At 38.9% G+C, this 27,329-nt stretch overlaps 1 protein-coding gene across 7 annotated transcripts in view; it reads right to left on the reverse strand.

Moving 5' to 3' along the window:
* Window positions 1–462: 462 nt before the first annotated feature.
* The window catches only part of PHKB (phosphorylase kinase regulatory subunit beta), a 240,968-nt gene continuing 214,101 nt past the window's right edge, over window positions 463–27,329 (reverse strand). For all 7 annotated transcript variants that reach the window (XM_010347818.3, XM_003937248.4, XM_010347819.3 and 4 more), the window contains 5 exons: window positions 12,193–12,327; window positions 7,530–7,659; window positions 4,553–4,660; window positions 2,494–2,634; window positions 463–1,860 (listed from right to left, as the gene is read on the reverse strand). In XM_010347818.3, the coding sequence (XP_010346120.1) occupies window positions 1,723–1,860; window positions 2,494–2,634; window positions 4,553–4,660; window positions 7,530–7,659; window positions 12,193–12,327 (652 nt within the window). In that variant the 3' untranslated portion in view covers window positions 463–1,722. The remainder of the gene's footprint in view (window positions 1,861–2,493; window positions 2,635–4,552; window positions 4,661–7,529; window positions 7,660–12,192; window positions 12,328–27,329) is intronic.

Raw genomic sequence — 27,329 nt, forward strand, 5'->3', positions numbered from 1 at the left:
TTAGCTTCACCCTTCACAACTATCTTTTCATAAACTCGCTTAACATATTGAGTCAAGCAGTTTAATAATCCTCTTTGTCATATCCTCCTCCTTTGTTCTTTGGGGCCCAACTGTGACTCACTCACCTCAATTTTACCAACTAATATCCATACAATTTCTTATGAATTTTGCCAACTAATATCCATACAATTTCTTAGATTCAAGATCTAGGCACTGTACCTCAAAGTTATGAGAAATGTGACTGACAGCAGATTTTTCCATGTGCTCACACATCCATTCATTTGATATCAATTGACTCAATAATGAAAATTCTATAAATTAGCTGCATCTTTTTATGTGACAAATGTATCTTCTCAGGTGAAAACTCCAGTAAGATTATCAGAAAAACAACTCTTCTTTGGGGCAAGGGCTCAAACTCATGGACATTTTTTTTTTTTCTGTTTAGGAAAGAAACAAATAAAATTTAAATGTTTACTTTATATTTTTATTAAAGTTTAAGTAAATTGGGCAACTAAATGTGTATAATGATAGGTACCAGAGATTGTCTTCCATTCCACCTCCAAATCAATTAAATGAAAACACTCAGGAGTTTTAAGCTCAATCTTGTGAACCTAGGAAAAAAGAATGTGTCCAGATATATTCATTAATTCAGAAATAAAATTTAATGACTCTTAATTTTGTTTTTATTAGTACAAATGAGATTAACAGTCCTTAAATTTCACATATTTCTTTTTGTTTGTTTGTGTTTGAAATGGAGTCTCTCTCTATCACCCAGGCTGGTGTGCAGTGGCACAATTTCAGCTTACTGCAACCTCCATCTCCTGGTTCAAGCAATTCCTGTGCTTCAGCCTCCTCAGTAGCTGGGATTAAAGGCATGCACCACCTGGCTAATTTTCGTATTTTTAATAGAGACAAGATTTTCACCATGTTGGCCAGGCTGGTCTGGAACTGCTGACCTCAAGGGATCCACCTGCCTCAGCTTCCCAAAGTGCTAGGATTTCAGGTGTGAGCCAACGTGCCGAGCCTAAATTTAACATATTTCTGAAGAATCATACACATGTCCTGTTTTTAGCAGGAGCTCAAAGAAAATGCTTGATAAGGTACAGATTTATTTTATTTTAGTCCAATCCCTGTATTTAGCAAATACAAAACCACAGTCATGTTTAAAATGTAAAAATTGTAGAATAGCTCTGTATACTAAAATATTATTAATAATGCAGTTTCTGAGAACCAAAATATCAGCTGGCTGACTTTGCTTTTGTGATATATATTAACACCTTTTAGCATGACAATATGATGAAGTAAAGCTTACCATTCTTTCAATATCTTTTGATGTTCAGTATGCATTACTAGTTGGCAAATTCATTTTAGTGGCAGTATGGTAAGAATTCAGTCCAAAGAGCAAAGATTCATTTTGATGAACTATTTGATCATAAAACATGCAGTGGCAAATTTTCAATTCATAAACTATTTTTATCATTCAGTGAAGATTACTATTGTAGTTAGCATGATCATGAGAACTTTTCCCTGCTTGATTAAAAGCATTTACTGTTACCAGAAGATTGGCTATGTCATGCAAAAGGTCCAATAACCCTGCCAAGGGTATGGCAATCACCTCCCCAGCATGCTCAGTTTGTACATTAATGGCTGCCTTAAGCTTGAACACAAAACATCACACACTTCAGAACATGTGTCTCAATAGAGCTTCCTACACCTTCCCCACTAGCTAATCAGACATGGATCATCATTGTTTGACTTGACTTCTCCTTCCAGCAGCAGATTCATCACCGCCTTTGTCAAATAGCTGCATGTTCCTTTTTTTCCCAGGGGGGGAGTGTTGTAAAAGGGAGTCATGTCATCCTACAAAGAAAAACAGTAAGCAAGGCATTTGATCTTCTGTTTGTAAAGAGTTGACAGGTAAAATCAGTGTCAGCCTAGGGGGAAAAATAAATTCATATAAAGATTTCCTCATGGAAAATATGAGATTCCTGAGCTTTTCATTCATTTTCCTGAGGTGCATATAAAACAAAGACAGACATTTTAGTATTCTCTTCTTTGTTGATAATTTGTATTTACTTAGAGAACCTCTTTACAGATGAACTTAAAATATTAAACAGAGAACCCGCAAGGGCCTGTCTTAGGCAGTACACAGCACCAATGTAGCCTATCACTGCATTCTCACTGTCCCCAGAATTTAATTTTATAGCCTTCTGGAGTCTATGCCTCCTCCCTGATAAAACACTTTCACTGCTAACCATAAAAAGGAAATTTATGTCTTTCTAGATTTCTTTTTTGTCACAACTTCACATCTGAATTGACTAGTAATTAACTAAAAAGTAGCATTAATTCCTCAAATAAGGCAGACTGCCCCTCAAGTATTCTATTTTGCACTCTGTGAATCTGTTTTATAGAATAAATGAAAAGCAATTAGGGATATTGTAAAGAATTGAGACAATGAAAAAAATTCTACACAAAAAAATGTTGTTTACTTACTTGTTTTTCAATTTCCTTTGGCTGACTCTGATCTTTTTGAAATTCATTAAATGCTTCTTTGACCAGTCTGTCTAGATCTACTTTGTCTTGAAATTCTAGCTCAGGGTTTCTTTCCAGTACAATGGATACGACCATGAGTAACTAGGAGAGGCAGACATTAAAAGACAATTATATGAACCATAATAGTGACATGTTTTCACTCTTTAATCAGATAGATGGGTGATTCACAAGAAGTTCCATATGATGAGAGATTTAAGGATCATCTATGGAAGGAATCTTTCTAATTTTGCAAGTTATCTGCATAAGTACTGTTCAGAAAGTACACATATTTTTTCATTGTGTGTGTCCCTAGAAATGCTTTTTAGTCAGTTGAATAAAACCGTTAGAAAAATGACTTTCCTAACCCATTGTGTACATAATACATGATGCCCTATTCACCCAAAGTGTCTGAACTCTTTCTGGGCCTTTGGGCATCAATCCTTGTTGGCAAGAAACCAAAACACCATCTGTGGAGAGATGGGTCAGGCACCAAAGCCAGAGAAGCCACATGGGTTCAATGGAGACTCTGGACCTAGGTTCAGGATCAAATGACCTGGAGCCCAGAACCCAAACAAGAATAAATCTGTGACGCTGCAGTAGTTTCTAAAGGGATGGCCATGTTTTAAAAAAATACATTTAACTCTGACTTCTGTGACAAGAGTCCTATTTGGTCTGTATAAATTATCATAGTTTAATGCATCAGTCTATTGCTTGGCCATCACATATACCTACCCTAAGTGGTAATGCTCATTTTAGATGCCAAAATCCTATAAACAAAAATAGTGTCTGCATATGCAATAATTGGTAAAGGCTCTCTGATGATGTTTATGTACTAATTTGTACACTGAACAGGAAACATGCCTCGTAATCCCCAATTTTGGATTCTTACTGACTGTACTTTATCTAGATGCTTCCAAAACAGAACTTGAAAGAATCAAAGCAAACAGAGTAAAATCCAGGGGTCACAATGTCAGAAACCTTGGGGCAGGCCTTTAGCCATGAGAATAGGGATTTTTGCTGTGGCCTTAAAGGAAAATGTCTTCTGCAAAGGGAATGACCTCACTGTGGTCAACAAGAAGGACCTTTATGTCCAGTGTATATCCCAGACGCTGGGTACTAGACATGGAAGACATTCACCCATCTAATAACCCCATCTTTTCCCTACCCAGTCTGCCTCATGCTATGAAAATAGTTGGCTGATACTGTTCCACATCCTGGGACATCAAAGATGAGGCTGAATCTACTCAGCTCTGGCTGCAGCTACAGACATGCTAGATTTTAGGAGGTGCCATGTCCAGGTTGGCAGTCACACAGAGCTTCTGTACCAATAAGACATATTATCTACCCTCGAGAAACATCAAAGTCTGATGAACACATTCCCGGAAAAGAGACATAGTGAGGATGAGCTAAATATTAAATCCATCAATTGGTGGTTTCTCTATGCATTTGGGGTAATATTTAACATGACAAAAGGGCATGTGTGTTCTGTTAATTTTACATTTAATTTTATACAAACCAGTGATACAGCATGCAATGACATGTCTTCTTTTCACATGGAGATGTCTGGAAAGATGGCCCTCAAAATATTAACAGCAAGGATCTCTGGCTAGTGAGTGGGGGGAGGAAACTTTTATGCTCTTTTCTATAATTTTCTAAACTGCTGAAATTTTCTACAATAGTTGTGCATTATTTCTGTGAATAGAAAAAAAATGAAAATAAAGTAAATAGAAAAGGTCACTTCCTCTACTTTTATGATGTTGCGGATGCACCTGAGGCTGAGGGGTGAGTGTGTGGCTGAAAAGCAGGGGTTGGCTCTCCCTCCCTGGAGAAGTCTGAGGTCTGAATTGCTCATGTGTCTTGCCTTGGGTCCGGGTGGCCATCTTCTTGAGGACTCGGCTGGGAGAGATCAGGGTTCCAGAAAGAATAGCATTCTGGGTCTCACAGGCAGTTTCCCTTACTCTAGTTTTCAGGGAACAGAGAGAAGGCACTTTGTCAGCAATCTTAATTTCCTACTACCCACCTCTACAACAATCTGTCTGTACCGTGGCTGGTCAATATTTCCCAATGTGTCTTCAACAAGGAGAGAGAAATTCATCTCATACATGGTCATATCCGACAGGGTTGGTTGCTGAAAAAAATAACTCCACATTAACATGCTGAACTGTTATGCTCTCGTTCTCATTTAATAGAGGAATTTCATTTTCTAATGGTTAATAGTTTTCAGTTTTTATAAAACCTTGGAGAGCATTTCCAGCTCCACAACTAAATTTTATATAGGTCAACTATTAAAGCCAACCAGCTGACTATTGTGATGAATTAAACCTCCCATTTTTAGTAGTTACCTTCACTACATTAATGTTTTTGAGGAAAAGGCCTATATTAGAAGGCCACTTCAATACACAAAAGGAATAGCCAAGCAAATAGACTACATATTGCCTTCAGAATTGACATGAAAAGTTATGCTTGCTGTCAGGCTCCTGCACGGAAGTCACCGGCTATTGAATTTACATCATTTTTGTGGCAGGTCCTTTCTGAGCTGGCAGCATAAAAATGCATACAAACAAGCAAAACCAGTATTATGTGCAGAACTGGGAAGAAAACAGGAAAAAAGCAAAGCTGAAAGAATTTCCTCTACTCTGCCCTTTATCTTTCATTTAAAGTAAGAATATCAAATAGTTTTCCATTCATTTTTCACAAACCAAAATGAAAGCAGAAAATAAACTCAAATTCAAATACAAATCTGGGCATGGGGATATCCCTCAGAGGAGGGAAGGCAAGGCTCTGGACACTAGGCTTGTATGGTAGAAAGCAGATGGGGTCACTAGATCATTACCAGAGAGGCAGAGATGACAGATACTTGTTTTCACCACAGTGATAATTTCCAGTGAACTCAATCAGGTTCAGAACCATGTTATCTACTTACCACCCAAAATGGTACCCAAAGTCCTCTTTCAGTCAAGTGACAGCAAAGTTGTTCAGCCTGGTATAATAATGCCTTAGTCCTACATTCAATAGATATTCAATACAGCTAACTATTGTATTTCATAGTCAATATAATCCAACATATGATTAATGTTTACAGGTAGTACCTAATTTGGGGAAAACAAAGCCCCACTGCTAAACACAGTTATCATTGACTAGATCTCTAGCAATAGGCTTAATGGGGTTACAGAAGGAAAGGAAGACCCTTTCATAGTTTCACATTAATTTCTTCTTAATATATCTCAACCTAGCTACTGTGCAACTAGAGAAGAGATACCAAGCTTGCCTTATTTCCTACTCTTCTGAAAGGACTTAGGGTAACTAGTATAGCAGAGAAGTTAAGAGACAAGACTCAGCAGCTATACTGCCAGGGGTCATACCTTGCAGCAGCTACTTACTAGATGTGTGCCTTGAGGAAATCATTTAGCTGTGTTTGTGTCCTCTTCTGCCAAACAGGAATGCTAATAACTAATCACCTTCCTCACAAAATTGTCTTATGGATCAAATGGGTACTTAGAAAAGTGCTTGAAGCAGAAAAATACTAAACATGTATTTATTGTCATCATCGTTATTTTTAGCAAAGAGAGGATATTAGCATAGCAAGGATACTACATGTTAAGTGGCCCAGGCTGTCAGACAATTAAATGAAAATCTGTTAAGTATTAGTGGGGGCTGAGAAAGAAGCTAACAAGTGGTTGCGAGCGTGCACTGCCCAAATGGGCAGAGAGGAGGCCTCGCAGGATGCTTTGAACTACAGCAATGAGGGGCTGCTCTCTGCTCTCAAGAAACGGTGCTGTTCCTGAACAGTAATCACAGGGCACCCAGGAGAGGGCTAGGCCCTGCAATGACAGTGAAATAAAACTACTTGCAGTCTGTGAACAGTACAAAGAATACATTTTTAAAGTTTTTATGCATTTTTTTTTAATAAGTAATATATTCACAGCATTCAAACTTTGAAAGGTATAAAAGAGTTCCAGGGAAGAGCCCACACTGTCCTCCCAGTCACACAGTTCCTTTTACCAAAGGCTGAGAAAAGAATACTATCAATTTCCTATGGGTCCTTCCAGAGACACCCTTAGGTAGATAGAAGCAAAATGAGTGTGGGTCTGTGCCTTTGAGAATCCTTTATTTGTATAAAGAGCTACATTAAAATTTATTTCATTGATATTTCAACACTAAAAACAATTACAGTACTGTATTTCCAGAAGGCTAATCCTTCACTTTTGTATATAAGTAGAATGATTGAGATGCCAGGATTAAATAATCACATCAAAGAAGCAGGCCAGTGCATATCATGTGGGAAACCAACTGAAGGAGAGGGCACTTACTCACTTGGACCACAGGTAAGGTACACCTCGAGTAAAATAAGTGATTATCTGTCCAATGACCTAAAAAGTTACTGCATTTTTCAATTTCAACACAATTGCTAAGTGGTGATTTCCTAATCCACAGCATGACTAGGCCCCTTTCCTTCTTAGGTCTGCTCTGGTTCTATCTTTTCAATGCATGCTTTACTGTTAGTGAGGTCCCCCAGCACTGTTTGTGACGCACCACCAGTTGGGGTCATGAAAGGGTACCCCCTCTTAAAGAAAGCCAATATAGGAAACTTTAAGCTGGCAAGTAAACAAAGGAAAGACAGCTTGTTCAACAAGAGGTTTGGTTTTTTTTTTTTTTTTAAAGGGAACATCCTCAAAACATCTAAAATACAACAATACCAACAACTTTTTATTAAACACAACTTTCAGCAACATATCCATTTGATAAAGTGAGCCTTTTCTGCCAACAGGGGCACTAAATTTGAAAAATGAAAGTAGCTCATATGGGGGAAAAATATTTTCAATCTAATTGATTAGATTTCTTATTTTCTAGTGTTTCATTCCTTGAGGTAATATCCCTTCTTCGAAAATACTCTTAAATGCTAAAAAGGAGAAAAGTTATTTGTAATACAGAGGAGGAAAGGATTCACCACCCTTTCTGAAGTCCTCTTTCTTTACAGGAACACAGTGGGGCTTTACCTGAGGCAAATGCTTCCCAGCGACAATGATGCCATTGGGCGTGCGCTCCAGGATCTGCCACACTCGGTCATAGAACCCGGTGGGCGTTCTATTCAAAGACCCATCGATCTGACGCCTGTTCAGCCAACATCTGTAGACAAAAGGCAAATGTCTTAGAGTTGAAGAACAAGCTTGTTCTGGCAGAAAGCAGGGCTTTCAATACGAACTAATTGTTCCGATAGGGTACGCAATAAAAGCCAAAGCCCATCAATGATGCATATCTCTGTGTGCTACAGAGGCTAGTAGCACATTTTCAATATTTCATAATGAAAATGGGGCTTGCAGGACAGGAGGAAGTCTCCAAGAGTCTAAAAAATTCGGCCGGGCGCGGTGGCTCAAGCCTGTAATCCCAGCACTTTGGGAGGCCGAGGCAGGTGGATCACGAGGTCAAGAGATCGAGACCATCCTGGTCAACATGGTGAAACCCCGTCTCTACTAAAAATACAAAAAAAAAATTAGCTGGGCATGGTGGTGGGTGCCTGTAATCCCAGCTACTCAGGAGGCTGAGGCAGGAGAATTGCCTGAGCCCAGGAGGCGGAGGTTGCGGTGAGCCGAGATCGCGCCATTGCACTCCAGCCTGGGTAACAAGAGCGAAACTCTGTCTCAAAAAAAAAAAAAAAAAAAAAAAAATTCAACAGACAAAATGTTATTCTCTTAAGTTATGGATTGCTCACTAAATACTCAAATGATTTTCTAATATACAAAGCAGCTCCATTTAAAAATGCAACAGCTGTGAATTTCATATTAACTTGTTTTCACATATAATAAAATGTATGGAAATCATATAATTTGATCACTCCTATATACCTCTCCCAGAAAGGTGGTTAGTAAACACTTAGAAAGTGAATGAATAAGTGATGTTCAAAAAAGCATTTTATATAGAATAAAATTATCTTATTTTAAACCTTATAAAATTTTGCTAAACACTGCTAAAGTTTTAGTGCTGAAAAAAGATATGAAATTTTACATTGTAACATTCACTAAAATGTAGTGATACACCAAAATTTTAGATCTTTTATTTTCACGGATTAAGTATTTAAGTATTAAATCTTAAGGACAGAATATACCATTCACAAATTGCTAAAAATGCACAATTTGCATAACTTAAAAAGAACACAGAGTGACAAAGTAACAAATTCTGGCAAAAGCTGAAGAAGGGCACAGATTTATTTATTTGTTTATTTATTTTTGAGACAGAGTCTTTCTGTGTCACTCAGGCTGGAGTGTGATGGCTCAATCATCGCTCACTATAACTTCTAACTCCTGGGCTCAAGCAATCCTCCCACCTCAGCTTTTCCAGTGGCTAAGATTACAGGCATGCCCCATCATGTCTGCTTAATTTTTAATTTTTTGTATAGCTGGGGGTCTGGCTATGTTGTCTAGGCTGGTCTTGTTGTCCTGGCCTCAAGTAATCCTCCTGCCTTGGCCTCCCAAAGTGCTGGGATTATAGGTGTGAACCATGGCATACAGCCCCAATACATATTTTTTATACTTAGTATTATTTTAAAAGACAGCAGAGTGAAATGTATACTCAGTCACAAGGGAGGCATGTCATGACCAACACTATTTCTAGGTGTGACAATAGCTATGCAGGATACAGTAAACAGAAAAAGATCCTTTTGCTTTGGAGAAAGAAAAGCAATGAAGATTTATCACTCATTGGTAAGAGGGGCATCTATTTTTGGATATAAAAAATTTCTTTTAATAGCTGCAGCCTTGCATTGCTGGGTTTAGTGTTTCACCAAAGTGAAGAAGCTGAGAGGTCTAAGGGTTCCTTGGTGATGTTTTATTTTTGATAACTGCCTGCATGTTGATTTTTCTCCCATTCTGTTTGGCAATTTAAAAAATACATTTTTGGAGTTACATGAAGTTATGATTAATACTTTAAAAATGAGATACTCGGTAGAACAACAGAAAAAGTAGAAATGTGAGAATACAATGGAGGTAGAAAATTATTTTGAAAGATCTTTTTTTATTTTTATTTTTTGTCTTTTCACTTTGAAAAATTTCAGACTTACAGAAAAGTCATGAATATAAACCATAAATTTCTTGTATACTCTTAACTTCCCTTTTTTGTTGTTATTGTTGTTTTTGCTTGTTTTTGAGACAGGGTCTCACTCTATCACCAAGGCTGGAGTCCAGTGGTGCGATCTCAACTCTCTGCAGCCTCAACTTACTGGGTTCAGGTGATCCTCCCACGTCAGCTTCCTGAGTAGCTGGAAACAGGTGTGTGCCACCGCATCCAGCTAATTCTTGTGTTTTTTGTAGAGATGGAGTTTTGCCATGTTGCCCAGGCTGGTCTCAAACTCCTGGGCTCAAGCAATCTGCCTGCCTCTGTCTCCCAAATTGTTGGGATCACAGGGGTGAGCCATCATGCCTGGCCTTCCCCTACTCTTGTCATCTTACATAATTATAGTGTAATTATCAAAACCAGGAAGTAAAATATGATACAATAATTTTAATTAATCTATGGCTCTAATTCAAATTTTGTCCATTTTGCCATTAATATTCTTGTTTTGGTCCAGAATCCAGTCCAGGATTGGCATTTCGTTTCCATATCTCCTGAGGCTCCTCTAGCAGCTTCTTGGTTGTCCTTTATCTTTTGTAAGTTGACACTTTAGAAATGTCAGTTATTTTGTAGGATGTACCTCAATTTGGGTTGGTATGATATTTCCTGATCAATAGACTGAGATTATGCATTTTTTTGCAGGAGTATTTAGAAGTGATGCTGTGCTCTTTTCTTATTGACTTATTTTTATAGAGATGGGAGTTTTGCAGTGTTGCCTAGACTAGTCTGAAACTCCTGGGCTCAAAGGACCCTCCTGACCCAGCCTCCCAAAGTGGTAGGATCACAAGCTTGAGCCACCATGCCCAGCCCATCATGCCCTTTTCAATGCAACAGGGGCTATATGATGTTGATGTGTCTTATTACTGGTGAAGTTCACCATAATCTTTTGGTTAAGGTAGAGTCAGCTGGGTTTTGCCACTGCAAAGTCACTATTTTCTCCTTTACAATTAGTAAGTGTCTTGAGTGGAAACACATTGGAATGATGCAACTTTCAATTTTTCATCATACTTCCATGCAATGATGGTTTTTGCCAGCAATGATAACTGTTGTTATTTGTCTATTTCTGTCATCCTATCTACATTTAGAATTAGAATTCTATTATAAGAAACAGTCTCTTCACTCCCATTTGTCTATTTATGTCAGCATGAACCCATGGGTGTGTAGGAATGTTTCCTCTCATTTTTCTTTGGGGTTTTGGTTGTCTGTCCCTCAATTTTGAAGAATTCTTGGTTATTAGCTCTTTGTGGCATATGTTTTCTTCTGGTTTCTCAGTTGTCTTTTGACATTGGTTATCTACATTTTGCCATATGAAGTGTTGTTTTTAATTTTCATATAGTCTTATTAACTTTTGTGGCCCTTGGGTTGAGCCATTATTAGAAGGTCTTTCCCATACTAAGGGTAAAAAACAATTTAACCATGTCTTCTTGTTTTGTATTATTTCAGTTTTTACATTTAGATCTCTAATATATTTGGAGTGTATTCTTGTGTGTGGTATAAACTACAGATGTGATTTTATCTTTTGCAAATGGCTATCCAGTTGTCTCATCACTATTTATTTAAAAAGTCCATCCTTGGCTTTGTCACACACTAAATTTCTGTATATACTTGGGATTCTATATCTGGACTTTCTATTATGTTCAACTCTTCATTTGTCTGTTGTGCACCAATATCACACTGTTTTAATTACAGAGGCTTTATAGTATGTTTTAATGTCTAACAGGGCAAGTCCTTCTTTTATGTTTTTCTGATTATTCTTGTAAGTTTGTTTTCCATATAAAGTTTTGTACTAACTTGTCTTAACCTCACCAAAACAGCTTGCTGAAATGTTACTGGAATTGCGTTATATTTACAACTGACATCTTTATAACACGTATGTTCTTATTTAAGGATGGCTTTCCATTTATTCAAATCTACTTTTGTAGAAGACAGCTTTTGTAACAGGCCTAGGCAGATTTTTCTAGGCATACAACTATAGCACTTTGGTAAATCCCAGGCACGAATGTGCTCAATAAATACTTTCCTAAATACTTACATTAAAGCTATTTCTGTAATAAAAAAATTCTTCAAGTTAACACAATCCCCAAGTATTTATTTTGTTCTTAGTGTAAGGTTAGCACAAGTATAGGAAAGGGTTTAGCACTGAAGTTTATTTAGGGATACAAAGTTACAGGCAACATACTTAAATAATGTTACCAAACCCAATCCTATCTGTCAAAATGCTGGGAGGAGATGGTGAGTGCCACAAAGGTTCAGAAAGGAAACTGACTTCAGAAAGTGGTATGAGGTGTTACATTGTGTACAGAATAATAAAAATGAAGAAATGCTTATGAATTACACTGAAAAAAGGCATAAAATTCAAATCAATGCAAAATAATAACTGAAGACAGACATTTGATTGGTCTATTTACACTTTCCATCTAGTAGGGTGGCCTCTGATATTCTACTGTATTTTATTTCTTACTAATATCTTATCAAGTTCATAAACATACCAAGCTAAAAATTCTGAAGTTATTGTAAATCCAGAATATCAGGTAGGTAACAAGAGGCCCCCATTACCTTCCATTCTGTTGAGGCTGGAGAATATCCAGCAGAAGCTGTTTAACTTCACTAGGTGATAGCTGATACAAATCCAAGGCTGGCTTGTCTCCACCACGGATCTGAAGTTCATACTCCATGGCATGGATGATCCACCTGAAACAAAATAGGGAAAGCATGAATCAATAACTCTTAAAATAAGATCACCTCAGTAATGCCCTTAACAGCACTGACGAATCCAAAGGAGAATGAAGAAGAGGCCATCTGAATTTCCTGAACTCTTGATACAATTACTTCCATCAAGATTATGTGACATGATCAGACTCTTAAAAAATGAGACCTGCTCTTGCACAGGTGGTGAGGTTGTACAACATTAAAATAGGTAAGCATTTGGGTTCTTACCAAGTGAGATTCTACCCATTCACTGTGGTATTATTCTGTACACAAACAGCTGTATTAAGTATTTTCTTAACACTAGATACATGCAAAATAAAAAAAAAAAACAGGAAAGAGAGAAAGAGAAACAATTCATTTCAAGAAATGGACTGAGATATGCTATTATGTAAAGGTTCCTTTCTCCGAAATCTCAAGCTTTTTTTTTTTAACCAATTTCCTTTACTTTGTAGTCATTCCTTTAGGGTGAGAGGAAACAGACAAGTACCTGTCTTTGAAATATAAGGACAGAATTAGTTATAGTTGTACATTAAAGATGTACTTTAACCAGTAGGTTGCAGAAGAGCCAAAATATTTATTTTATGTGTAAATAATTTTTTGAGAAGGTTTTAAAAAGCATTTTTGTAGATTCATCTCATTTCTTTCATTTACTGTATTCTGAGGACAGAACTCAGATAAACTAGTTATGAAAATGAAAGAAAATTCTGGAAATAATACTGTGCTTTAGCGAATGAGAAATTTACACACCATTAGGAAAAGTCAGGGAATTAGTTTTACACAGCAGATTCCTATGCTTCATCCTTAAATCCTTCAGTGAACACTGCATAACAGAGGCAGTACAACTGAGCATCCGGAAAGAATGCATCTTCATTCAGCCATGCTGCCTTTCTCTCCCATGCCTTCTCTTTCTCTTGATACTCTTCCTTGAAAGGCAACCCACGAGGCTATTGCAGGTACAGAGATGAAAATGTTAGGTAGATGTATTGAAAAGATTAAAGTCCTTTCTGCCAATGCTGGTTTGCAAAACGACAGTGATGCATCCTCATGGGATGACTAACATCTCTCAGTATAGAGGAGAGTAAGAAAAAATGCTAAGCCTTCATGGTTGAGACAGACAGGGTACCAACCAGGCCTGCTGGGCCAGGCCATAAGCCACAGCGTAACATGTATCAAGTTCTGTGATGGTTCTAACCTCTACCGCCCTGAGCTAAGACAACTCTCAGGGCTTCCTACCTTCTCCCCTACTGTCTGTTGTTGCCATTTCCGGAAGATGGGAGTTTAGTCTAGGGTAATACTGAGATGGATTATAAAGGCATGAGAGATACACAAGGATGAAACATACTAATATTTTAGAAATACTATGTAATGAATATTTAATAGCTATTCATTGGTAAGAGCAATAAAGATGAAGTAATTACAAACAACAAATACCTGAATGCTTCCTGTTATATGCAACAACGGAACACGTAAGAGAATTAAGATTTATCATTTCTATTTCTCTGGTAAGTCGAAAAGAAGAACTGCACTACATATGTTACTGGCAAAGACTAGGCTTTCTTAGTCTTATTATCCCAATAATAATGAGGATGATAATGATAATGATAATGATCATCCTCATTATTATTGACTGTATTTAGCCAAAATGTTACACAAGCATAAAAGTAACAAGAACATAGTTCTTTTAGATGCTTTGATGCTAAAGTTGCTTGTGAAATTAGCTGTTACAGCACAATAAACTACGCAGTGGGCCTCTTCTTTAAATTAAAAAGTTATATTGGCCGGGCGCAATGGCTCAAGCCTGTAATCCCAGCACTTTGGGAGGCTGAGGCGGGTGGATCACGAGGTCGAGATCGAGATCATCCTGGTCAACATGGTGAAACCCTGTCTCTACTAAAAATACGAAAAATTAGCTGGGCATGGTGGCACATGCCTGTAATTCCAGCTACTCAGGAGGCTGAGGCAGGAGAATTGCCTGGACCCGGGAGGCGGAGGTTGCGGTGAGCCGAGATTGTGCCATTGCACTCCAGCCTGGGTAACAAGAGCGAAACTCTGTCTCAAAAAAAAAAAAAAAAAAAAAAAAGTTATATTGTTATTTTATAGACTAGGCATAGAATTGTCTTTTATTTATTTTATTTATGTATTTTATTCATTTCTTAGATTTAAAACTTATATTTGAGGCAGCTTAGAATAACAGAAGGAATACTGCATTAAAAATCTAAAGACTTGCCTGTTGGTCTCCTCAATAAGTCAATGGAATGAAAAGGAAAGTGGGAGTCATTGTTGTAGATGAAGTGATTTAAGAGACATAACCACTAATACCATGAGCCTTGTTTAGTATCATGATTCAAAAACAGACCAAGTGTAAAACGTCATTTCAGGGATAACCCAGAGAAATTTCAATAAGAATTGAGTATCTATTGATATTAAAGAATTACTGCTAATTTTGGTGGTGATGATAATGGTTTTGGGATTATTAAGACAATAACCTTTTTTTAGAGATATGTACTCACTAAAATATTCACAGGTAATGTTAAATGTCTGGGATTTGCTTTATAATATACCATAGCAAAATAAAAGATAAAGCAAATATAGCAAATACAAATAGCTAAGCATTGCTTATACCCACTAAATAATGGGTATATGCGAATTCACTAAATGATTCCATTATTATACACTTAAAATTCTTAATAATGAAAGACAGTCTTAAATACTAATTCTGTCACTTACCAACTGTGCCCCACTGTCAAGTTATTTTTCAAATGGGAACACTATTGCTCATTTAATTTACTTTATGAAATTATTTTGAGGAACACATAACGTCTATAAAAAGGCTTTGAAATGTTAAAGAATCATAAAATGTTAGTAAACTCTTGTTATGTGACTTCTTAAACTCAGTTTAGAGGAAGGTAACATAAATTTTTACTTCAAGTTTTGGAGTTCCTTAAGCAAGTGCCACAGTCAATTAAATTCAGGAGGTATCTTTTAAAATAAATAAATTTTTATTTTTAAAAGGCTTACTTTTTAAAGTCTGCCACTAACTTGAGTTATTAAAATTAGACATCATTTATCACATTTATCTTTTAAAATCCTCAGTACCACACACAAAGATAGCTGGAGACCTTAATGTTTTCCCTTAGACTTCCTTCTATTTATAAAATCTCAGCAGTTCTCTGGGCAAATTATTGAAAACACTGTTCTCAAAAATCACCAAAGAAAGAAGGTTTTTTTACTTGTTAAAGCACAAATGAATATAATCTGTTATATTATTAAAATACATTTATTCATTAAAAATGTTGGTCAAACTAATCTTTTTTTTTTTTCTTTTTGACAGAGTTTAGCTCTTGTTACCCAGGCTGGAGTGCAATGGCACAGTCTTGGCTTACTGAAACCTCCGCCTCCTGGGTTCAAGCAATTCTCTTGCCTCAGACTCCTGAGTAGCTGGGACTACAGGCGTGCACCACCATGCCCAGCTAATTTTTTTTTTATTATTATTTTTAGTGGAGATGGGGGTTTCACCATGTTGACCAGGATGGCCTCGATCTCTTGACCTCGTGATCCACCTGCCTCAGCCTCCCAAAGTGCTGGGATTACAGGTGTGAGCCACCATGCCTGGCCAAACTAATCTTTTTATACCTTGGAAGTCTTCAAATAAAAACAGCAAGAGAGCCTTTGACATAAACTACAAAACTATTAATAGCTGTCAGTTTATACCTTGGAAGTCTTCAAATAAAAACAGCAAGACAGCCTTCGACATAAACTACAAAACTATTAATAGCTGTCAGAAATCTGCAGAAAGTAAATTACCAAGGAGCAACAGAGTTAAGAATATCAAAGACATTTTATCCATTTGTAGGACTACTAATAAAGGAGCACAATTCCCAATGACAAGGCCATAAAATCTGATTTGATCATTTTAGTACAAAAGCATATTTTTCTGAGATGGAGCCTCACTCTGTTACCCAGGTTGGAGGGCAAGGGTGGGATCTCGGCTCACAGCAACCTCTGCCTCCCAGGTTAAAGCAATTCTCTTGCCTCAGTCTCCTGAGTAGCTGGGATTACAGGTGCATGCCACCATACCTGGCTAATTTTTGTGTTTTTAGTAGAGACAGGGTTTCAACATATTAGCCAGGCTAGTCTCAAACTTCTGACCTCATGATCCACCCATCTTGGCCTCCCAAAGTGCTGGGATTACAGGCTTGAGCCACTGCGCTGGGCCAGTACAAAAAGCATTTAAATGCAAAATGGGGAAAGAGAGAGATGGAAGGAAGGAAGGGCGGGGAAGGGAAAAAAGAAAGGAAATGTGAAGGTCAAAACAACGAATGTTATGGATGGGCCACAGCCTTATACACTCAGTATGTTTAAAGAGCCAGAGATGCTCTACTTGCCAATGAGCAAGTGAGAAAGTGGCAGATACACACAACTGACCAAAGCAACCTTCATATGTATCCAGGTTTGACTTGAGGACAATGAATTCTTGGGGACTACTGGAAAAGTGCAAAAAGGGATATTAGCGTTCCTCAGACAGTTCTGGGACTAAGCTTATCATTTTAAGAACACTCTTGTTTGGAGGTTAGTAAGGCTGCAGTGTGTGTATTGGCATGTTTCTTTCCGATATGCTCCAGTGAAGGAGTACAGTATGAAATATAGTATATGGAAATCTGACCCCAACAGTAAATCAGAACACCTGAAATTTTCTTTCTTTTTCTTTTTTGAGACATGGTCTTATTTGTCATCTATGGTGGAGTGCTGTGGTGTGATCTTGGCTCACTGTAATATCTGCCTCCTGGGCTCAAGTGATCCTCCCACCTCAGCCTCCCAAGTAGCTGGGACTACAGGCATGCACCACCACACCTAGCTAATTTTTAATTTTTTGTAGAGAAGGGGTTTTGCCATGTTGCCCAGGCTAGTCTCAAACTCCTGGAATCAAGTGATTCACCTGCCCTGGCCCCACAAAGTACAGGAATTATAGATATGAGCCACTGCACCCAACCAGCTGACATTTCCTGGAGAAAAAAAAAAATACCATGCAAAATAGAACTGATTCTTGGCAAAAAAATATTTTTTTAAATAATCATTTTAAGATTATTTGAAGATAACAGAAGGATATGCTAAGTTTGCTGTTAAATGATTAAATGATTTTGTGCAAACATTTAACTAAGCCATGTGTTATGGACTGATTTCTTTCTCCTCCACCAAATTCATATGTTGAAGTCCTAATGCCACTGTGATGGTATCTGGAAATGGGGCCTTTGGGAGGTAATTAGGTTTAGATGAGGTCATGGGGCTCTTATGCTGGCATTAGTACTCATAATTATGAGAAGATACACCAGAGAGCTCTCTCTCTTTCCATGAGAGGACACAGAGAACACAGAAGGCAGCCATCTGCAAGCCAGGAAGAGAGCCCTCACCAGAAACCAAATCAGCAGGCACCCAGACCTTGGCCTTTCCAGCCTGCTGACTGTGAGACATTTCTGTGTTTAAGCCATCCCATCTATGGCATTTTGTTATGGAAGCCAGAGATGACAAATCAAATGACAGAAGACGGGAATGCTGCAAGAAGGGACCTTTTCGCTTGTTTCATATTAATATATGGAGAGGGTTACAGTTTGATGAGGCAAACTGAGCTTTCTATTTGATGCCTGAAGGATGTGGACTCACTCTATCACTGATTCAATCACAATAAAATAGAGGTAGGAGAGCTTCATCATCTCACCTCGTTAACTCATATCAAATGCCAAAAGAAAAGACCTTGGAATGAGTGGACTGTGCTAATGAACTTCGTGCTGTAATTATTTTCTCTTTCCTTTAGTGCATAAGCAATGTTATAGTCTGCTATCTATGACAACAATGGCCCTATCTAAGCTTCAAATATGTGATTCACAGACACAGTTTCGGGCAACAGAGGACAAGGTGCGTCTGGATCATAATTGCTTACAGAGGATGTCCTGGCAGTATGAAAAGCAGAGATGAAAAAGGCTTGATAACATATATCCTCTGGGGTTATCTCTAAGTAAAGCTTGATTGACAGACCTGCAGCAGAAAGCAGTTGATTGGAGGTCTTTACAGTAATGGGCCTGTCAGGAACTTGATCTATTTCAACAGGAAAGCAGGAGCACAAATCAATAATGAGACAGCAAATCAAATCATTATCAGACCAGAATACCATTCCTGTGAGCAGGTTAATACCATTCCTGTGAGCAGACACCAGAGTGCCTGATAGCAGTAAAGTTGAAGAAATTGCATTGGCAAGATTCACCTTGGAAAAAAAAAGAAAACAGATACATGGTGCTATTGGTTTAAAAGCAATTGAGGTAGTGGGTAATGTACATAAATAAAATGAGGGGATCCAAGATGGCTGGGTAGGAGCAGCTCTGGATCGCAGCTCCCAGTGAGAGCATGGAGGGTGAGTGGTTGCTGTTTTTCCAGATGGATTTTTATTGCCCACAGACAAGGAGATTCCCAGGTGGAGGAGTGCCAAGGGTCTCCAGCATGGCTGTTTTGGCCACCACAGTGGGTCTCCACACAAAAAACTCACACAGGTCTGGGCGCCATTTCAGCTGGTGACTGGAGCACCTGGGAGACAGAGTCACCCGTTCAACTGATAAAAAGGGGACTGAAATAGGGAGCCAGGTCAGGAGATTCCTGGGTGAAAAAGCGCCACAAGTCTCTAGCACGCAGAAGGTCTCCACACAAAATCTCACACAAATCCGGGCACTTTTTCAACAGGTGACTGGAACACTTGGGAGACAGAGTCACCCATTTAACTGATTAAAAGGGGACTGAAACGGGAAGCCAGGCCAGGAGATTCCCGTGTGAAAAAGTGCCACGAGCCCCTAGAGCGGCGGTTTCAGCTGGCACAGCGGGTCTCTGCACAAAATCTCACACAAATCCAGGTGCCTTTTCAATTGGTGACTGGAATGCCTGGGAGACAGAGTCATCCGTTCAACTGAAAAAAACAGGGGACGGAGACAGGGAGCCAGGCCAGGAGATTTGGGGCAGAAAAGCATCACAAGTCCTCAGCACGGCTGTTTCAGCTGGTTCAGTGGGTCTCCGCACAAAATCTCAGGCAAATCCAGGCACTGTTTCAACTAGTGACTGGAATGCATGGGAGACAGAGTCACCTGTTCAACTGAAAAAAAAAGGGTCTGAGGTAGGGAGCCAGGTGATCAGGCACGGCCGGTCCCACCCCCACAAAGACCAGCAATCTGAAACGCTCTGGATAGAGTTTCACAGCAAGCACAGCTGAATCCGGGATGATTCAGCTCTGTTGGGGAGGGGCGTCCACCATTGCTGAGGTGGTCCACCATTGCCGAGGTAGTCTGCCATTACTGAAGCAGCCCGCATTGCTGAGGCAGTCCGTCATTACAGAGAGAGTCCACCATTACAGAGGCAGGCCTCTATTGCCAAGGCAGTTCTAACTATACCCCTATAAACAGGACTGCAGGGAAGTTAACACAGTAGCTGGGTGGAGCCCACGGCAGCTCAGCAATGCCGCTACTAGCAGACTGTGACTAGGTTGCCTCCTCGCTGGGCAGGGCATTCCTGAAAAAAGGCAGCAGTGTGACAGAAACTTATAAATAAAGCCCTACTTTCCCGGAACAGAACAACTGGGGGAAAAAAGGCTGTTTATGAGTTCTGCTGCCGCAGACTTAAACATACCTGCCCAGCAGCTCTGAATGGATCAATGGAGCTCATAGCTCAGCACTTGATCTCCTGTAAAGGACAGACTGTCTCCTCAAGCAACTCCCCGACCCACGAATATCCAAAAAGTCACCTCATAAAGGAGAGCTCAGACTGACATCTGGCAGGTCTCCTTCTGGGTCAAAGATAGCAGAAGAAGAAACTTGCAGCAACCCTTACTGTTCTGCAGCTATTGCAGGTGAGCCCCAGGCAAGCAGGGTCTGGAGTGGACCTCCAGCAGTCCTACAACAGAGGGGTCTGACTGGTAGAAGGAAAACTAAGAAACAGAAAGAAATAACTTTATCATCAACAAATAGGACATCCACTCAGACACTCCATCTGAAAGTCACCAACTACAAAGACAACAGGTAAATAAGTCCACAGAGATGGGAAGAAACCAGCACAAAAAAGATGAAAACATCCAAAACTAGAACACCTCTCCTCCTCCAAGGGATCACAACTCCTCACAAGCAAGGGTCAAGGCTGGATGGAGAATGAGTCTGATGCATTGACAGAAACAGGCTTCAGAAGGTGGGTAATAAGAAATTTCTGTGAACTAAAAGAACATGTTCTAACCCAATGCAAAGAAACTAAGAACCTTGAGAAAAGGTTAGATGAAATGATAATGAGAATAAACAGCTTAGAGAGGAACATAAATGAATCAATGGAGCTGAAAAACACAACATGAGAACTTGACGAAGCATACACAAGTTTCAATAGCTGAATTGACCCAGCAGAAGAATGGATATCAGAGGTCGAAGATCAACTGAATGAAATAAAACGAGATGGAAATATTAGAGAAAAAAGAGTAAAAAGAAATGAACAAAGCCTCTAAGAAATATGGGATTATGTGAAAAGACCTAATCTACATTTGATAAGTGTACCTAAATGTGACAGAGAGAATGAATCCAAGCTGGAAAACACTTTTCGGGATATTATCCAGGAAAACTTCCTCAATGTAGCAAGGCAGGCCAATATTCAAGTCCAGGAAATACAGAGAACACCACAAAGATATTCCTCAAGAAGAGCAACCCCAAGGTACACAATCGTCGGATTTACCAGGGTCGAAACGAAGGAGAAAATGCTAAGGGAAGCCAGAGAGAAAGGTCAGGTCACCACAAATGGAAGCCCATCAGACTCACAGTGGATTTCTCAGCAGAAACCCTACAAGCCAGAAGAGACGATACTCAGAAACCCTACAAGCCAGAAGAGACGACCCTACAAGCCAGGGGGACGATACTCAACATCCTTAAAGAAAAGAACTTTCAACCTAGGATTCATATCCAGCCAAACAAAGTTTCATAAGTGAAGGAGAAATAAAATCCTTTACAAACAAGCAAGTACTCAGAGATTTCATTACCACCAGGCCTGCTTTACAAGAGCTCCTGAAAGAAGCACTAAACATAGAAAGGAACAACCTGTACTAGCAACTCCAAAAACGTACCAAATGGTAAAGTGCATCAACAAAATGAAGAAACTGCATCAACTAACAGGCAAACAACCAGCTAGCAACAAAATGGCAGGATCAAATTCAGACATAACAATATTAACCCTAAATGTAAATGGGCTAAATGCCCCAGTCAAAAGACACAGACTGGCAAATTGGATGAAAAGCCAACACCCATCAGTGTGCTGTATCCAGGAAACCCATCTCACATGCAAAGATACACATAGGCTCAAAATAAAGGGATGGAGGAAGATTTACCAAGCACATGGGGAGCAAAAAATTAAAAGCAGGAGTTGCAATCCTAGTCTCTGATAAAACAGACTTTCAACCAACAAAAATCAAAAGAGACAAAGAAGGACATTACATAATGGTAAAAGGATCAATGCAACAAGAGCTAATGATCATAAATATATATGCACCCAATACAGGAGCACCCAGATACATAAGGCAAGTTCTTAATGACTTACAAAGAGATTCAGACTCCCACACAATAATAGTGGGAGACTTTAACATTCCACTGTCAATATTAGACAGATCAACAAGACAGAAAATTAACAAGGATATCCAGGACTTGAAGTTAGACCTGGACCAAGCAAACCTAACACACATTTACAGAACTCTCCACCCCAAATCCACAGAATATACATTCGTCTAAGCTCCATATTACACCTACTCTAAAATTGACTACATAATTGGAAGTAAATCACTCCTTAGCAAATGCAAATGAATGGAAATCATAACAGTGTCTCAGATCACAATGCAATCAAGTTAGAACTCAGAATTCAGAAACTAACTCAGAACCACACAGCTTCACGGTAACTGAACAACTGGCTCTTGAATTTTGACTGGATAAACAATGAAATGAAGGCGGAAATAAAGATGTTCTTCCAAACCAACAAGAATGAAGACACAACACATCAGAATCTCTGGGACACATTTAAAGCAGTGTCTAGAGGAAAATAAATAACAATAAATGCCCACACGAGAAGCAAGGAAAGATCTAAAATCGACACCCTACCATCAAAATTGAAACAGCCAGAGGAGCAAGATCAAAAAAACTCAAAAGCTAGCAGAAGCCAAGAAATAACTAAGATCAGAGCAGAACTGAAGGAGACAGAGACACAAAAAACTCTTCAAAAAAAATCAATAAATTCAGGAGCTGGTTTTCTGAAAAGATCAGCAAAATAGACAGACCACTAGCCAGATTAATAAAAAAGAAAAGAGAGAAGAAGCAATAGATGCAATAAAAAACGATAAAGGGGATATCACCACAGATTCCACAGAAATACAAAGCACCATCAGAGATTACTACAAACAACTCTATGCACATAAACCAGTAAACCTGGAAGAAATGGATAAATTCCTGGACACTTGCTTCCTCCCAAGACTAAACCAGGAAGAAGTCAAAACCCTGAATAGACCAATAACAAGGGTTGAAGTTGAGGCAGCAATTAAGAGCCTACCAACCAAAAAAAGCCCAGGTCCAGATGGGTTCACAGCCAAATTCCACCAGACATACAAAGAGTAGCTAGTACCACTTCTTTGGAAACTATTCCAAACAATCCAAAAAGAGGGAATCCTTCCTAAATCATTTTATGAGACCAACATCATCCTGATACTGAAACCCGGCTGAGACTCGACAAAAAAAGAAAACTTCAGGCTAATATTATCCATGATGACCATAGATGCAAAAATCTTCAATAAAATACTGGTAAACTGATTGCAACAGCACATCAAAAAGCTTATCCATCACGATCAAGTAGGCTTCATTCAGGGAATGCAAGGCTGGTTCAACATACGCCAGTCTATAAACATAATTCACCACATAAACAGAACCAAAGACAAAAACCACATCATTATCTCAGTAGATGCAGAGAATGCCTTTGACAAAATCCAACTGCGCTTTATGCTAAAAACTCTCAATAAGCTAGGTATCGACAGAACATTTCTCAAAATAATAAAAGCTATTTATGACAAACCAACAGCCAATATCACATTGAATGGGCAAAAACTGGAAGCATTCCTTTTGAAATCTGGCAGTAGACAAGGATGCCCTCTCTCACCACTCTTATTCAATATAGTATTGGAAGTTCTAGCCAGAGCAATCAGGCAAGAAAAGGGAAAAAAGCGTATTCAATTAGGAAAGGAGGAAGTCAAATTATCTCTATTTGCAGACGACATGATTGTATACTTAGAAGACCCCCTTGTCTCAGCCTAAAGTCTCCTGAAAGTGATAAGCAACTTCAACAAAGTCTCAGGATACAAAATCAATGTGCAAAAATCACAAGCATTCCTATACACCAATGACAGACTTAAAGAGAGCCAAATGAAGAATGAGCTGCCATTCACAGTTGCTACAAAGAGAAGAAAATACCTAGGAATACAACTAACACAGAATGTAAAGAACCTCTTCAAGGAGAACTACAAACCAATGCTCAATGAAATAAGAGAGGACATAAACAGATGGAGAAACATTCCATGTTCATGGTTAGGAAGAATCAATATCGTGAAAATGGCCACACTGCCCAAAGTAATTTAGACATTCAACACTATCCCCATCAAGCTACCAATGACCTTCTTCACAGAACTGGAAAAAAACACCTTAAACTTCATATGGAACCAAAAGACAGCCCGCATAGCCAAGCCAGTTCTAAGCAAAAAGAACAAAGCTGGAGGTATCATACTACCTGACTTCAAACTATACTACAAGGCTACGGTAATCAAAACAGCATGGCACTGGTACCAAAACAGAGATGTAGACCAGTGGAACAGAACAGAGGCCTCAGAGACAACTCCACACATCTACAACCATCTGATCTTTGACAAACCTGAAAAAAACAAGCAACGGGGAAAGGAGTCCCTGTTTAATAAATGGTGTTGGGAAAACTGGCTAGCCATGTGCAGAAAGCAGAAACTGGACCCCTTCCTGACACCTTACACTAAAATGAACTCCAGATGGATTAAAGACTTAAACAGAAGACCTAGCACCATAAAAACCCTAGAAGAAAACCTACGGAAAACCATTCAGGACACAGGCATAGGCAAGGACTTCATGACTAAAACGCTAAAAGCATTGGCAACAAAAGCCAAAATAGACAAATGGGACCTAATTAAACTCCAGAGCTTCTGCACAGCAAAATAATAATAATAATAATAATAATAATAATAATAATTATAATTATAATCATTAAAGTTAATCAGCAACCAACAGAATGGGAAAAAATTTTTGCCATCTACCCATCTGACAAAGGGCTAATACCCAGAATCTACAAAGAACTAAGACAGATTTACAAGAAAATAACAAACAAGCCCATTCAAAAGTGGGCGAAAGATATGAATAGACACTTTTCAAAAGAAGACATATATGAGGCCAACAAACATATGAAAAAATGCTCATCATCACTGGTCATTAGAGAATTGCAAATCAAAACTACATTGAGATACTATCTCACACCAGTTAGGATGGCGATCATTAAAAAATCTGGAGACAACAGAAGCTGGAGAGGATATGGAGAAATAGGAACACTTTTATACTGTTGGTGGGAGTGTAAATTAGTTCAACTGTTGTGGAAGACAGTGTGGCGATTCCTCAAGGACCTAGACATAGAAATTCCATTTGACTCAGTAATCCCTTACTGGCTATATATCCAAAGGATTATAAATCGTTCTACTATAAGGACACATGCACACAAATGTTCATTGTGGCACTGTTTACAATAGCAAAGACCTGGAACCAACCCAAATGGCCATCGATGATAGACTGGACAAGGAAAATGTGGCACCTATACACCATGGAATATTATGCAGAATATTATATGAACTCAAAAACGATGAGTTCGTGTCCTTTGTAGGGACATAAATAAACGTGGAAACCATCATTCTCAGCAAACTGACACAAGAACTGAAAATCAAACACCACATGTTCTCACTCATAAGGAACAATGAGAACACATGGCCACAGGGAGGCGAGCATCACACATTGAGGTCTGTCGGGGGGGAACGAGGGGAGGGACAGCAGGGGGAGGGGAGTTGGGGAGGGATAACATGGGAAGAAATGTCAGATATAGGTGATGGGGAGGAAAGCATCAAACCACATTGCCATGTATGTACCTATGCAACAATCTGGCATGTTTTTTACGTGTACCCCCACACCTAAAATGCAATACAATATATATTTTTAAAAAATAATAAAATAAATAAATAAAATTTAAAAAACACTAAGGGAGAGTAGTTAAGCAAGAGATAAAAGCATACACAGTGCAAGGGAATTCTGGGTAAGATATACCATGATTAGGGCAAATGTTCTTATTTCTTATGTCCAGTCAGCCTAGTGAATGCTGGCATTCCAAGAAGAATATGGCATTAAAATGTGACCAATCAATCAATCACTTTAATAATAATTAACTTTTAAAAGAGAGAAACAATAGCCAAAAGCCAAGTAAGAATGAGTCTGATATGCTTATTGTACTATAAGGTAGTAAAAAAAGAACACCTTCTATAAATCCCCTTCCTATGTTTCTTTTAAAATTGTGCTACAACCATTACAATACACAAAGGACTAACTCAGAAGCACTTACATGTTCAGCAATTTATAGGAAACTTGACATTCAAAGACTCCATAAATGAATAATTTGCTCACCAATTTTAAGCAAACTAAAAACCTCCAGGGACTAATTCAAGGTAAAATTTGTAAGGAAACATACTGAGTATGTATTTGTTGCTGAAAATAAACAAATATGAAAGGGGCCCATTCACTTAAAGGGGCTGAGTCCTTAGTATAATTTATTAAGGATGAATTCTAATAAAAACATACAAAAAGACGCAAAAGTATCTTTTTAGTCTTCAGAGGGGCACTATCACAAGCCCCACAGACAAAAGTTGCCTGATATCCCTAGAGGAGAAATAGCATTCCCAAACCTTTGTTACTGTGATGGAAGAGTGCTGCAGGGATAGGTCTAGGGGGTTTGCCATGGGTGTCATGAATGTCTGCCAGGTGATGGAGAAGTGACACCATGTTAGATGGCAAGAGATAATCCCAAAGGGATTCTGAGATGGAGTTTCCATATGAGATGCTTTGGGATCATTCCATTGGGCCTACAGGGGACTCAGCCATGGCTGAAAGGGTCCTCTCCTCTAGGGTGAACTTCTTCTGTGGGAGCACATGTCCCTTGCAAAACTCACTCTTTGCAAGAGTGAGTGAGAGTATATGTGTGCATGCACATGTGTGTGTGTTGGGAGAGGATGGAGGTTGTGTATGTGTGCATGCACGTGTGTGTGTATGTGTGTACGTGTGTGTATGTGTGTGTGTGTGTGTGTTGGGAGAGGATGCAGGTTCCTCCTATGGAACCTTGAGACTTGCGGAATGTAAAAAGCACTCCCTAGAGGGAGCTGTTCTCCAAATGTCCTGAGAGAGAACCTCAAATTATCAAATGCCACAGTGATAATATTGAAGCTTTGCCCTTGAAAAACATCTTCACATTTTTTGGCCAGAATCACCACGTCCAATGAAGACACCAAAGCAAGGATAGGCACTCTGTTACCAACCAGGGAGCTGGAAAAGGGGTGGGGGAGCATAAACTCTGCATCACTCACGCTAGTTCCAAATCCTGGTTCTTGGCCTGTGACATTGGGAAAGTTTTCTAATTTTTCAGAATTTCAAGCAGCTTGTGTATAAACTTACAAAATTTCTGTGAGGATTATATGGGATAACCCAAGGGGCAAGCGCCTAGAAAATGGGCCCACGGCAAACATTAGATAGCTTTCTCTGAACATATGAAATGAGAACTTGCTTAAACCCAGGAGGTGGAGGTCGCAGTGAGTCGAGATGGTGCCACTGCACTCCAGCCTGGCAACAGAG

Source organism: Saimiri boliviensis, chromosome 1 (assembly GCF_048565385.1).
Source record: "Saimiri boliviensis isolate mSaiBol1 chromosome 1, mSaiBol1.pri, whole genome shotgun sequence".
NCBI classification, from domain to species: Eukaryota; Metazoa; Chordata; class Mammalia; order Primates; family Cebidae; genus Saimiri; species Saimiri boliviensis.